This window comes from Phragmites australis, chromosome 22 (genome assembly GCF_958298935.1).
Source record: "Phragmites australis chromosome 22, lpPhrAust1.1, whole genome shotgun sequence".
Classification (NCBI taxonomy): Eukaryota; Viridiplantae; Streptophyta; class Magnoliopsida; order Poales; family Poaceae; genus Phragmites; species Phragmites australis.
The window spans coordinates 22427690-22439156 of NC_084942.1; the positions used below are offsets into that span (position 1 = coordinate 22427690).

Here is an 11467-nt window from a genome sequence, read left to right on the forward strand (position 1 = left end):
TACACCAGCGGTCCCTAAACTTCTCCGGTCCTGAACCCTCAAAGTGCAGATTTGGGTCCTTAAACTTGCTAAATACGTCATCGAGATCCAAAATCCTGAAAATACCCCTTTTACTGCTGACAAGGCATGCTTTGCCATCCTCTCTCTGACAGCAGCCATGTGGGTGGAGGGTTACTTTCGAGATTTTAAACCTGGATGATACATTTAGCAAGTACAATAGGCATGCTTTGCCCATCCTCTCTCTGACAGCGGCCATGTGGGCGGAGGGGTATTTTTGAGATTTTAAACCTGGATGACTCAAATATGTACTTTGAGAGTTTGGGGATCTGATGACACCCCGAACAATTTTAGAGATAGCCGGTACATTTTACTCATAAGACAAAGTCCCATGCAGTACAATAAGCACAAATCGTTTGGAAAGTAGCATACCCAAGAAAGTAGCATCTATACAACACTACCAGTTATAACTTACAACCACGGACCAGTAGGATTTTAATAGCGCAACGACTCGATTTATGTAAGAACTGATCTAATCAAATATCCATAACCAACTGCAGTTATGTGCTTGTCTACTCTTGCTTGGTTTACTCATTTCAGGCCAAGCATGATGCAACAGTTTGGCACCACATTTGGCAGTACTCTCTGCTGCGATCCAGCTCCCACATGTGTATCAGAGAGACTCACTCACTCATTCACTCACAGTTGTGTTGCCCTGACCAGAGTGATATCCAGGTGCAGGAACAATGCATTGTTGTGGATGAGCTGTCTGAGATGCAGACTACTCATCGCCCCGCCGCACTGGGCCGGTGAGCGCTGGCTGCAGCTGACAGCAGGTTCAGGGCCAGCATGAAGGCGACGCCGATGAACGATGACACCAGCGCGATGCCTCCGCGGCTGCAGAAGGAACCAAATCTGTCGCATATCGGGTTCCACCGCGCGTGCAAGTTACCGTTCTTGCCTAGCTCGGCCATCGAGGCCGCTGTGGCGGCACCGGTAGCCAACAGAGCCATGATCACCTGGGCAGTGACAGCAGAGGGAAAAAAAATGCTGTGTATTAATACGAATTGACATTGTTTGAGTTTTGTCAGGTGTGCTACAGTTCATTCCTATATAAAGACAGCAACAGAAGTTTCAGTCAAGCAACTGGTTGTCGACAGTTGCAATAGATTCTTGATTAGGCTGAACTTTGTCTTTTTTTATAATAGCACACTAGCACCATTATAAAGCTACAAAACTCTGTTCTCTGATCAGATTTGGCTGGATTATATAGCGTACGCTATGGCTCAATTTCCGCGAGCAATCATCTATAAGAGGAATGCACATGCATAGATTGACTTCTCCTTAACTAGATTGGCTGTTGGTGTGCTTGAGTCTTATTAAAAGGACTATTGCAAATTTGATTTATGATGAAACGAGGTACGTGTTTTGTCTTTAAGTGGAGTATGGGCAGTGTTAGTGTCAACTAAATCAATGGCGTGCATTTGGTCTAAGTGAAATATGCCATGAGTTAACTGAACACAGGAAACCAGAAATGACCATGTCAAGCATCTGCACAACTAAACTCGCCGTCCTTGAACGCAGAAAGCGCCTCATCAGCAGCAACACCACCAGGTTATACACACCGGCAATGGAGTTGGCTACGACAAAGTATCTGCACAAATCAAGCAATCCATCAATTGAAACCGAGGATTAAAATTTCACCGAAAACTCGTGAATTTCGAAGGTGAACGAAATATCTAATTCCGGATTTTTTTTAACTGACATGTGGGACCCATAGAACAGAGGACGCATAGAATAGAGGACGAAAAATGACTGAAATTTCGTAAATTTCTGAACTTTTCGCAGGCGAACCGGAAAAATTATAAAACGAAATTGAAATCCCTGATTTAAACCATTGCCGCGAAATGCCCCCGAGACATCGATGTTTCAGCAGGGAAATGGATGCCAAGCCTGAACTCTTGAAGGCTTACACAAACGCAGGCGTGTCCCTGAACTTTGCAGTGAAGGTCTGCATGAGCGGCCGGGTGCCGACGATGGCAACCACCGCGGTGTAGGACTGGGTGTTGAGCACCATGACCATGGCCGCCGCCGCGGTGGCCAGGACCACAGACGCGCGCAGCACGACCGGCTGCAGGGTGACGAGCTTGCCCCTGAGCTGCAGGAGCGTGCAGGTTGAGGTTTCAGCCGGTGCAGCAGAGGGCTTCTTGCTGCCATGCTCGAGATCCATGGAGTGAGTGGTCAAGCAGCGTGAGTGAGCGAGCATTCAGTTGGATGACCGGAATCGAAGCATCTGTGCTGAGATAATATGGTAGCTGGTAAATTACGTCAAAAATAATGATAATGGTAGCTGGTAACGGTGGTGGCGGTGGTGCATGTTACTGGGTAATCAGTTTCTGCAAGTTTAGGTTGCTTAGGTCATCTCCAGTAGTTACCTTAAATTTTCATCATCAAAAATATTATTATAGTATCTTCTATCACTATTACAGCATCCCTTATTTTTTCATCTTCAGCAGTTACCATATTTCCTACCTTCTACCTTTTTTTCTCTTTGGGCCCGCTGTCAGCCTCTGTGAACAGCGTTGATACAGTACTGCTACAGTACCCGACGCGTTTTTCTGCCTCTGGGCCCACTGTCAGTCCCTGTGAGCAGTGTTGCTACAGTGATATGTGTTGCTACAGTAGTCCGCAAAAATACAAGCCCGCCCCTCTCCGCAACACTGTAGCGTCACTGTTTGGCACTGTATCACTGGATGAGGTAACTGTTGGAGTGCAATTTCCGATGTTACAGTACTTTGCGGAGTACTATAGCACTGGATACAGCTGCTGGAGTTGGCCTTATACGATAAGATCGAGGAAAGTTGGTTTTGGGTTACTCATCTCTGTTTCAAATGTATATCCAGCTGATTAGTCAAGAAGGGTAGTGTTTTGGATATGCTGGGAGCAAGAAAATGAAGTGTCAACATTTTTTTTTTCAGGTTTGCACCGGTGGTAAGACGGAGGAGGGAGAAGGAGTACAAGAGAAGGAATGATTAGGAGAGAGAGAAATGTGCGCGTCTCACTAGTAACAGGGATGGGTCCATATTTGTACCTACAGGGTGCATAGAATATGGATCAAATTTTTATTTTTCAATGATCCATCAGCCTATATAACACTTTTTAGCCTAATAAATTGGGACCCGGCCATTTTTTTCTGATCCGCCACAACATGAAATTCATCGGTAGATACAACTGCCTAGGAAACGTGAATAAATATATGTATTTATTATTCAGCCAGGGACAACAAGGGGTGGTGGCGCAGTTGGCTAGCGCGTAGGTCTCATAGCTAAATTGAGTAATCCTGAGGTCGAGAGTTCGAGCCTCTCTCACCCCACGATGCTTTTTTGTTCTTTTTGGCCTCAAGAACACAGGAATGAAGATCCATTTCCTACTTCAGGTGTGTGCATCAATTTTCATCTTTTTTGTTGTTGAGAATCCTTTTTCATCTTTGAATGATTTTTTAGTCGTCTCTGGGCCTTTTTTTCTTCAGATCCATTTCCTACTTTAGGTTTTTTTTTTTTCCGATCATCACAATTTTCTCATCAACTGCACTACCTGCAATTCGACAATAGCATGTTAAGTATTTAAACAACCGCAGTTCCATAGCCCATATTCATACGAGCTGCGTGCAAAAAATTAAACGTATATGCTCAGTTTGAATCATGAAGAAGTCATTACCATTTACCAGATTAACTGTCATCCACATCCAGATTGATAAAACACACTGTAATTCAAGAGCCATTTGCAACGTCTTTTGTTGTTGTTATTCACTGAGAAGGCGGCAAGAGCCCATGGGAGAGGATTTGATCACACATTGATGTCTAACAGAGCCCATATTACATACAAAAGAATCAAGGGTAACAAGCTACAGTTCTGAGTATCGACACCCACACTCTGTTCGTTCTGGGGTGATCGCGGAGGCAAAGGCGCGGCGTGCCTCCATGCTCTTCGGGGGGTCCTTCCTCGAGCAATCGATCACAAAACAGAAGTATAATACAAGGTATTTCCAACTTTTTCAGATATTAAACATAGAACAAAGTTGCACTGGTGCTGATACGTCACTTTTTCCCACCAGGTGTAACCCCAACTACAACGCTGCTCACCTGTGTGAAAACGAAACTGATATGAGGACACAAACAGCAAGCTTAATTTCACTGGGCAATGGAAATAGTATGCAAGCAAGTGCACAAGCAAGAGCAAATTACATAACACGCTTACCAATTTTCCCTTTTCATCTACTGTCATTGGATTTTCAACGACAACAGTTACATTCTGTGATTGACTGGTCGGCTGCCCAAGATGAAAGATAAGAAATAAGTAACTAGAAGAGATAAATCACCTTTAATTTTTTACGAATTTTCAGAGAAGTATCATCAAATGAACATACAATCGATGTTGACGGGATGTTATATGAATTTCCACTTGGTGAAGGTAGCGCAGGTGGCAAAGGTCTCACGGTAGTCACCTGATGTTAAGAACATATATATGTTGAGATCAGGTGGGTGTCACTACTCACTTGGCACTTATACCATTTGCAGGACAAAGAGACCCACAAAAGAAATCAACATACCCCAACATTTGTAATGAAGTTGCAGATTGCACATTTGACAGACGGTGCTCCGTATGGATACATTAACACTGTTTGACACTGGCCGCAGTTCACATGAGCAATACTACTCACTGCGTAATGAACAACCAAAATCCATGAAGTAGAGAAGACATAGATCACACAGAATATACACTATACAACATGAGCGCACGCACAGGGATAGAACATGTTAAAAAGTAATCAGCTTATTGTCTCCACATTTCCCACGATTGGATTGCTTTGAAGAGTATTATGCTATTAAGGAAGAAAAACTAAAGCCAGAAATAGCGCATGCATAATAGGGGAGAGCACCGTATGTTGAGTTCTATCAATAAACATATAAGGGCTAATACATAAAGAAAGCACATAAGAAAGCAAGACATTGCACCTAAAGAACCCAACCCAGAAATAACACACTAATCTGCTACTGTGTCACAACATGAGCATCTAACAGTGGCCTGACAAGATTGACTGTGTCACAGCATGGTGGCAAGGAGTTGTAGTCCGGGCTGCTTACAAATTAGCCTATGAAACTTCTCCTGATTTAACTACACCTAGGGAAAGATAGATTACTACCAGTACCAGACCATGGCATCAATTCTGGTCCTTCTAGGCTTTATGCATAAACAACCCTTTGTGCCTTTACAAAACATGCATCCTACTCATACATGGTACCATGTCCACGAATTAAATTCAAAAGCTCAAGGATCTGCAAAATAGTTCAACACATACATCAGTACCTGGCCTGACAAGATTGACTGTGTCACAACATGAGCATCTAACAGTGGTTGCGTTGCGAGTATACATTAATAAAGTTTGGCAGCCACCACAAATAAGTCGAGCCATCTCCATTTCTGCACAAGAATTTACATTATTTCATAAGCATGTCAACTTGATGTATGAAGTACTGCGACCAAATAAAAAGCTCATGATGGTATGCAGCTTCAAGGAAAAGATGGTCAAAGGTCTAATTCTAATTACATGAGCAATCCCATTCAATTTATTCAAACAATAGTGGAAGAAACACTAAAACACATGCTACAAGGTGGTAAAAATAGAACTGCATAGGAATGGTAAAGCTGCCCAGATCAAAGAAAAGGTGTCAGACATGGCAAAAGGAGAATGACACGGAAGAGGTAGAAAATGGATATAATTGTGTGAATGTAGAGAACATGGAGCTTCTCCTCGAACTTTCTACTGCAACACTAGCAGCTCCTCCTAGAACTTTCTGCAGCAACGCTTGCATCACCATGATTCAAAGCATTGAATATTAGTGTTTGTGCAGCTAGAACTGATATTTTCTTTACTTTTCTCCAAAGGACAAGTTAACTTTATTAACTCCCTCTCCAGGAATGTGGAATGGCAACAAATCAGAGGGACATATAGTTCATCATGAAAGCATGGAAAGTTAACACCAAGTCCCCGACAAACGGTCAAATGTACATTAGCGAAAAAGCTCAGTAGCTGTGATCCTATGAGTGAGCAGCAGGCAGCAAGCAACAAAATTAGATTTGTATTGAAAAAAAAAAAGACAAAGTAGCCTACGAAGCACATCTTATTCAGTGAGGACGGGCATTTTCCTTTTGTTTACCTTTTTGAAACAGAAGGCAATTTGGCGATAAACAGATTTGGAATAACAGTGAGAAATTTAGGACTCTATCAGCACTACAATATTATACAGAATGATGGACATAAATTTTGTTATGAAGCACCTGATTATGCATTGAACAACAAATATTTTGTAAATGGGACCACGAGTAAGAGAGTTGTTCATCGCCAATGATCACACACAATTAGGTTGGTGCCGCATACATGCACAGAGCTGATCCCTTTGTCACTGGTCATCCAAAACTTCAGATCAGCATCCTAATACCATACATGATATTACTACCTGTACACCCTCTTGACACTCAACACATATTATTAATCATGGTTCTATTGATCACTGAGATCAAACGTTTTTAATGAATGATAGACCACCTCCAGTCATCTAAACTTCACGAATTTCTCATACATCCCTAAATTTTTCATTTCCCTTGGAAGTAAAACAACACAGTACAGCATTTGTCCCATGCAAGACTAGGTTCCAATAAGAATCTCCTCCTCTCCAACCTCCAGACCCCTTCTACCCCTTTAATTGTGACAGCTTCGTGAATTTGTATCACCACCATGTCCCGACACTAGATTTGTGGCATCAGGTTCGTAGCGCTCAAAATCACATGTATTTCTAATATCATCAACAAGACTCTAAATCACGACAAAAATTCGATCCCCCTTTTTTTCCTGCGCCAATGCGCGTGCCTTTGATGTTCGATTATACAACCGAGCAACCAAAGCTCAGACGCGTTACCTGGAGGCGGCGCACTGGTGACTGCGTGGCAAACCGCGCAGCAGACACTCGGGGCACCTCTCGGGTAGAGTAGCAAGCTCCTGCACCCATGGCACACGATCTGGCTCTGCATGCCTGCAAAGTTCCGATCACGGAATGAGAGCACACATAGTACAACACAATCAAATCAAACCAATCCTATCACTGTTCTATCCCAACCCGATGGCCCAATCCTATCCTATTGTTCTCGTTATATCAAATGGTTAGCAACCAGCCTACGCCGAGATGAGCCTAGATCGTCCACGATTAGCGCCAGCAACCACAGGAAGCTTGGAACCATCAAGAAAAGCTCCGATTTTTTTTCCAATCCCGGATCCCGCACACGCCATCCAATCCCACACCGACTGCTCATGGACAGCACAGCGATTAGATCTCGCTACAAAACGAAATCCCTTCCCCCAAACTTCAGCACCCAACCAACAAAAAACATGAAAACAAAAGGCGCCGGATTTACTGCTTTACCTCAAGAACCGTGGGAGGAGGAGGAGGCAAGAAACCCCTCCAAGAATCAACGGGGAAAAAAAGAAACGCGGGGTAAGGGGAGAGGCACCAGCAGCGGCGGCGTTGAGAGGCAGGTGCCACCGATCTAGGAGCCCTTCGAGACGGTTCTGGCGGGGAGGGAGGAAAATGGTAAGCGCTCGCGGTTGATACGTCGGGTCAACACGGGCGAAACGAGGAGAGAGGTTGGGGAATGGGGACGACCCGGAGCAGGGCTGGCAACTGACGGGCTGGGTTCGGTCCATTGGTCACGGGTTGGGGCTGATTGCGGGTTGGGTTGGGGCAGGGCCAGAGGCAGATTTTGCTTGTGGGTGTCCGAAAAGGTTTAGCCCAACTCGCGTCACCCGTTTGGGCCCGATCGCATCGGCCGCCCCAAGCTGCCTTTGGTTGTACCCTTCTTAGCTATGATTGTCACTCACATGTACCTGCAAGCTTGTCTTAGCTTACGATCACGATCACATCACGTAGCCTGCTCACCTATCTCGATATCGTCTCGCACTTGCGGGTCCCTACTGGATTCAAGGTTAAAAATAATTTTGCATCCGTTAGGTCTATTGGATTTGAGTCAGGTTTTTTGATTCAAGTTTTGGATTAGATATATTCTTGTTGTACTCAGCCCTGACCCACCCGTTGCGGGCCTAAGGCGGAGGAGGAAACGTACGCCACCTCCCCTACGTGTCCCTGCGGACAATACGTAAGCAAAGACGCCCGTTTTCAGCGGCGAGCGAGGAGACGAGGGGAGTCGATCGAACGGCCGAGGAGATGTGGAGGGAGAACGGACGGCTGATATATTGACACGTCAGCCCAGCGTGCGTCTCGGCACCGACCTGGGACGAGAGAAGAAGAGCGCTTCTTCTTCTTCCTCCCAAATTCTTTGACGAGAAAAAAAAGAGAGGCGAAACCCAACCCTATTGGAGGGCCTCATGGAGGAGGACGCGGAGGGGATGGACCGGTTCGACATGGACGGGGACTTCGAGGGCGGGCAGTTCGGCCGCGACGGGGAGTTCTACTACCGGAGCCGCCGGGAGCGGGCGCCGCAGACCCGCGACGACGCCATCTACGGGGTCTTCGCGGAGGGCGACTCCGACTACGACTCCGACGACGACGAAGGGTCCCGCCGCCGGAGCCGCCGCAAGCGCCGCAGGGACGGCGCCGAGCCCGACCTCACCAAGCCCGTCCAGTTCGTCTCCACCGGCAACTTCATGCCCACCCAGGAGCCCGAGCCCGATCAGAGGCCCGGCCTCGGGCGCGCCGATGCCGATGCCGAGGAAGAGGCGGAGGCGGAGGAGGAGGAGGACACCGAGATGCTGCCGTCGATGTTCGGCAAGATCAAGGAGGGCGCCCGCGCGAGGCGGGATGAGAAGGAGAGGGAGCGCGTCGCCGCTGAGCGCCGCCGCCAGGTTGCGCGGGTGGGAGCGGTGTCGGGGGAACCGGCGGCGGCCCCGGGGAGCCTGCAGGCCAACTCCGTGGTGGCCAAGATGATGGCAAATATGGGGTACAAGAAAGGCAGGGGCCTCGGCAAGGACGCACAGGGTATCACCGCACCGCTGGAGACCACCTTGCGCCCGAAAAACGCTGGCCTCGGCAGCGTCGAGGGGTTCAAGGAACCCAAGCCCATGTCAGCTAAGGAGAACTTGCCGGCCCCTCGGCCGCTGGCATATACCAAGAAGGAGCAGCGGTGGTCCAAGAAGGCCAGCGCGAAGAAAGCTCCAGTCTTGACCAAGAATGAGCTGCTGGCCATGCGTGCCGAGCAGGAGCAGGAGGAGCAGCCTGCAGTTGTCCAGAAGGTGATTGACATGCGAGGGCCGCAGGCACGTGTGCTGACGGATTTGAAAGGGCTCAACGATGAACAGGAGATGATGGCGAATGATGTGCCGATGCCAGAGCTGCAGTACAATGTGTGGCTGCTCGTTGATGCGGCTAGGGCCGATATTGTGAGGTTGGATGGGCAGCTGCGGCGGGAGCAGGAGAAGGTGGCTAGTTTGGTACGGGAGAAGGAAAAGGTGTCGAAGCAGGAGGCATTGCAGAAACACCAGCTGCAGGTGATGGAGAGGATTGCAGAAACATTAGAGCAGGTCCGGGTGGATGATACAGCAGGCATGCTGACTCTGGATGGGTTGCTTCAGACATTCCAGGGCTTGAAAGTGCGGTTCGAGGAGGAGTTCAAGATGTGCAGCATTGCGTGGATTGCTTGCCAATTCGCGCATCCACTTCTAATCCGGGTCTTCCAGGGGTGGCAGCCTCTGCAGGATCCAAAGTTTGGGTTAGACGTCATGAAGAAGTGGAAGGATTTGCTGCAGGGGGACCAACCATATGGCTTCTCAGATGGTGCTGCATCAATGGCACCATATGCACAGCTTGTTAGTGAGGTCATCCTACCAGCTGTGAGGATATCAGGAACCAATTCATGGGAGGCTAGGGTTCCAGAACCAATGCTCCGCTTTCTTGAGTTATGGGAACAGCTGCTGCCTCCTATCTTGCTTCAATCAATACTAGACCATGTAATCATGCCAAAGCTCTCAGCTGCTGTGGATTCTTGGGACCCACGCAAGGAGAGTGTACCAATCCATGTGTGGGTACACCCATGGTTGCTAATGTTAGGGGAAAGGATAGAGACCTTGTGCCATTCTATTCGATACAAACTGAGCACTGTCCTCCACGTATGGCAAGCACATGATATGTCAGCTTATACTGTGTTGTCTCCATGGAAGGGTGTGTTTGATTCGGCAAGCTGGGAAGACCTGATTGTGCGTTATATCATTCCTAAACTGAGATTAGCATTGCAAGAGTTTCAGATCAACCCAGCAAACCAGAAGCTCGATCAGTTCAACTGGGTGATGATGTGGGCATCTGCAATCCCAGTACACCACATGGTCCATATGTTGGAAGTTGATTTCTTCAGCAAGTGGCAGCAGGTCCTGTACCATTGGTTGTGCTCACCAAATCCAGATTTCAATGAGATAATGAACTGGTATAAGGGCTGGAAGGGCCTTTTTCCACCAGAGTTACTCGCCAATGAGCGCATTCGGATGCTTCTAACTGCTGGTCTTGACATGATGAATCAAGCTGCTGAAGGACTAGAGGTGGTGCAGCCTGGGGCTAGGGAGAATGTGGGCTACTTGAGAGCAACTGAGAAGCGACAGTTTGATGCAGCACAGCAAGCTTACCATGCTGTGCCAGGGGCAGCCATGGCAGATTTGAGCTTCAAGGAGTCTATCCAGGCATATGCAATGGAGCAAGGTTTGCTGTTTATGCCTAGAGTTGGCAAATTCTACAATGGCATGCCGGTTTATGAGTTTGGCACCGTAAGTATTTGCATAGACTCTGCGAAGCGACTACTCTATGCACAACTTCAAGAGAGAATCGAGAGCTGGGGTGCTGTAACTCTTACGCAATTGATGGAAATGAACCGGTTGGGTAGAGCACGCTAGTAGATCACCTTGGCGTGGAGTTTTATGATATTTTATATTTTCTTACTTGTGTAAAACTCTTCAGAGATGTCAATTCGTGACCTCTTTTTTGAGCAATCAGTCTGTTAAAGAGGGGGGGGGGGGGGGTGGATTATGTATATCTGAATGGGCTGGACAGCTGCTGTGCTGTCTCAGTACGTTGCTGGTATTTATGCAGCTGCGACTTGTAACTATACTACGAAAACTTCTGGTTGTGCACTGGAATGTGTTTGTTTTTGGGATGTTTTACTTTTATGGCTCCTAAATCAACCTTATTCTCGCTGTATTTGTTCACGTGAGACTTAGCATTTGGCTTTTTCTGCGTCAATAAATCTGAAAGAATACCATGGGTGCCAATACCCTTAGTTTATATGCCATTGTAAGTGGATTATTTCTTCTGCTATTAACAGAATTCTATTTATTTCTTTGGCCTGTAGGCTGGAGGATGTCCATTGTTTGAACTAGTATTGTCTATGGACCTACTGTTTTGAAGAAAAATTCGACTGA

The 11467-nt window shown here is 46.9% G+C and overlaps 3 protein-coding genes and 1 non-coding gene across 5 annotated transcripts; 2 read left to right on the forward strand and 2 right to left on the reverse strand.

Moving 5' to 3' along the window:
- Window positions 1-214: 214 nt before the first annotated feature.
- On the reverse strand, window positions 215-2322 carry LOC133905085 (CASP-like protein 1B1). The gene is made up of 3 exons (XM_062346791.1): window positions 1971-2322; window positions 1537-1651; window positions 215-1016 (listed from the first exon to the last, which is right to left on the reverse strand). The coding sequence occupies exons 1-3, from the start codon at window positions 2261-2263 to the stop codon at window positions 783-785; spliced, it is 642 nt and encodes a 213-aa protein (XP_062202775.1). The 5' UTR covers window positions 2264-2322; the 3' UTR covers window positions 215-782.
- A 961-nt stretch (window positions 2323-3283) lies between these two features.
- On the forward strand, window positions 3284-3370 carry TRNAM-CAU (transfer RNA methionine (anticodon CAU)). The gene is given in 2 exon segments: window positions 3284-3321; window positions 3335-3370. It is a non-coding gene; the product is annotated as a tRNA-Met (tRNA).
- A 391-nt stretch (window positions 3371-3761) lies between these two features.
- Window positions 3762-7734, reverse strand: LOC133904832 (protein LOL2-like). 2 transcript variants are annotated; one of them, XM_062346414.1, is made up of 7 exons: window positions 7564-7734; window positions 6975-7088; window positions 5365-5478; window positions 4607-4716; window positions 4424-4501; window positions 4255-4326; window positions 3762-4139 (listed from the first exon to the last, which is right to left on the reverse strand). In XM_062346414.1, the coding sequence occupies exons 2-7, from the start codon at window positions 7084-7086 to the stop codon at window positions 4095-4097; spliced, it is 531 nt and encodes a 176-aa protein (XP_062202398.1). In that variant the 5' UTR covers window positions 7087-7088; window positions 7564-7734; the 3' UTR covers window positions 3762-4094. The 2 variants fall into 2 exon arrangements, with proteins under 2 accessions (XP_062202398.1, XP_062202399.1); XM_062346415.1 differs by having other exon boundaries at window positions 7476-7705.
- Window positions 7735-8343: 609 nt separating this feature from the next.
- On the forward strand, window positions 8344-11209 carry LOC133904830 (septin and tuftelin-interacting protein 1 homolog 1-like). Its single transcript, XM_062346404.1, has one exon. The coding sequence runs from the start codon at window positions 8435-8437 to the stop codon at window positions 10940-10942; it is 2508 nt and encodes an 835-aa protein (XP_062202388.1). The 5' UTR covers window positions 8344-8434; the 3' UTR covers window positions 10943-11209.
- The last annotated feature ends 258 nt before the right edge of the window (window positions 11210-11467 follow it).

Bases quoted from the DNA above. Each gene is read 5' to 3' on its own strand.
- LOC133904830 (XM_062346404.1), top strand. From the start codon at position 8,435: ATGGAGGAGGACGCGGAGGGGATGGACCGGTTCGACATGGACGGGGAC.
- LOC133905085 (XM_062346791.1), bottom strand. From the start codon at position 2,263: ATGCTCGCTCACTCACGCTGCTTGACCACTCACTCCATGGATCTCGAG. The intron at 1,652-1,970 runs GTAAGCCTTCAA...TGATTTGTGCAG, and splicing joins AGGGACACGCCTGCGTTTGT to ATACTTTGTCGTAGCCAACT. The intron at 1,017-1,536 runs GTCATTTCTGGT...GTCACTGCCCAG, and splicing joins TTGTGCAGATGCTTGACATG to GTGATCATGGCTCTGTTGGC.
- LOC133904832 (XM_062346414.1), bottom strand. From the start codon at position 7,086: ATGCAGAGCCAGATCGTGTGCCATGGGTGCAGGAGCTTGCTACTCTAC. The intron at 4,502-4,606 runs GTATGTTGATTT...TCTTAACATCAG, and splicing joins ACTTCATTACAAATGTTGGG to GTGACTACCGTGAGACCTTT. The intron at 4,327-4,423 runs GTATGTTCATTT...CATCTTGGGCAG, and splicing joins ACATCCCGTCAACATCGATT to CCGACCAGTCAATCACAGAA.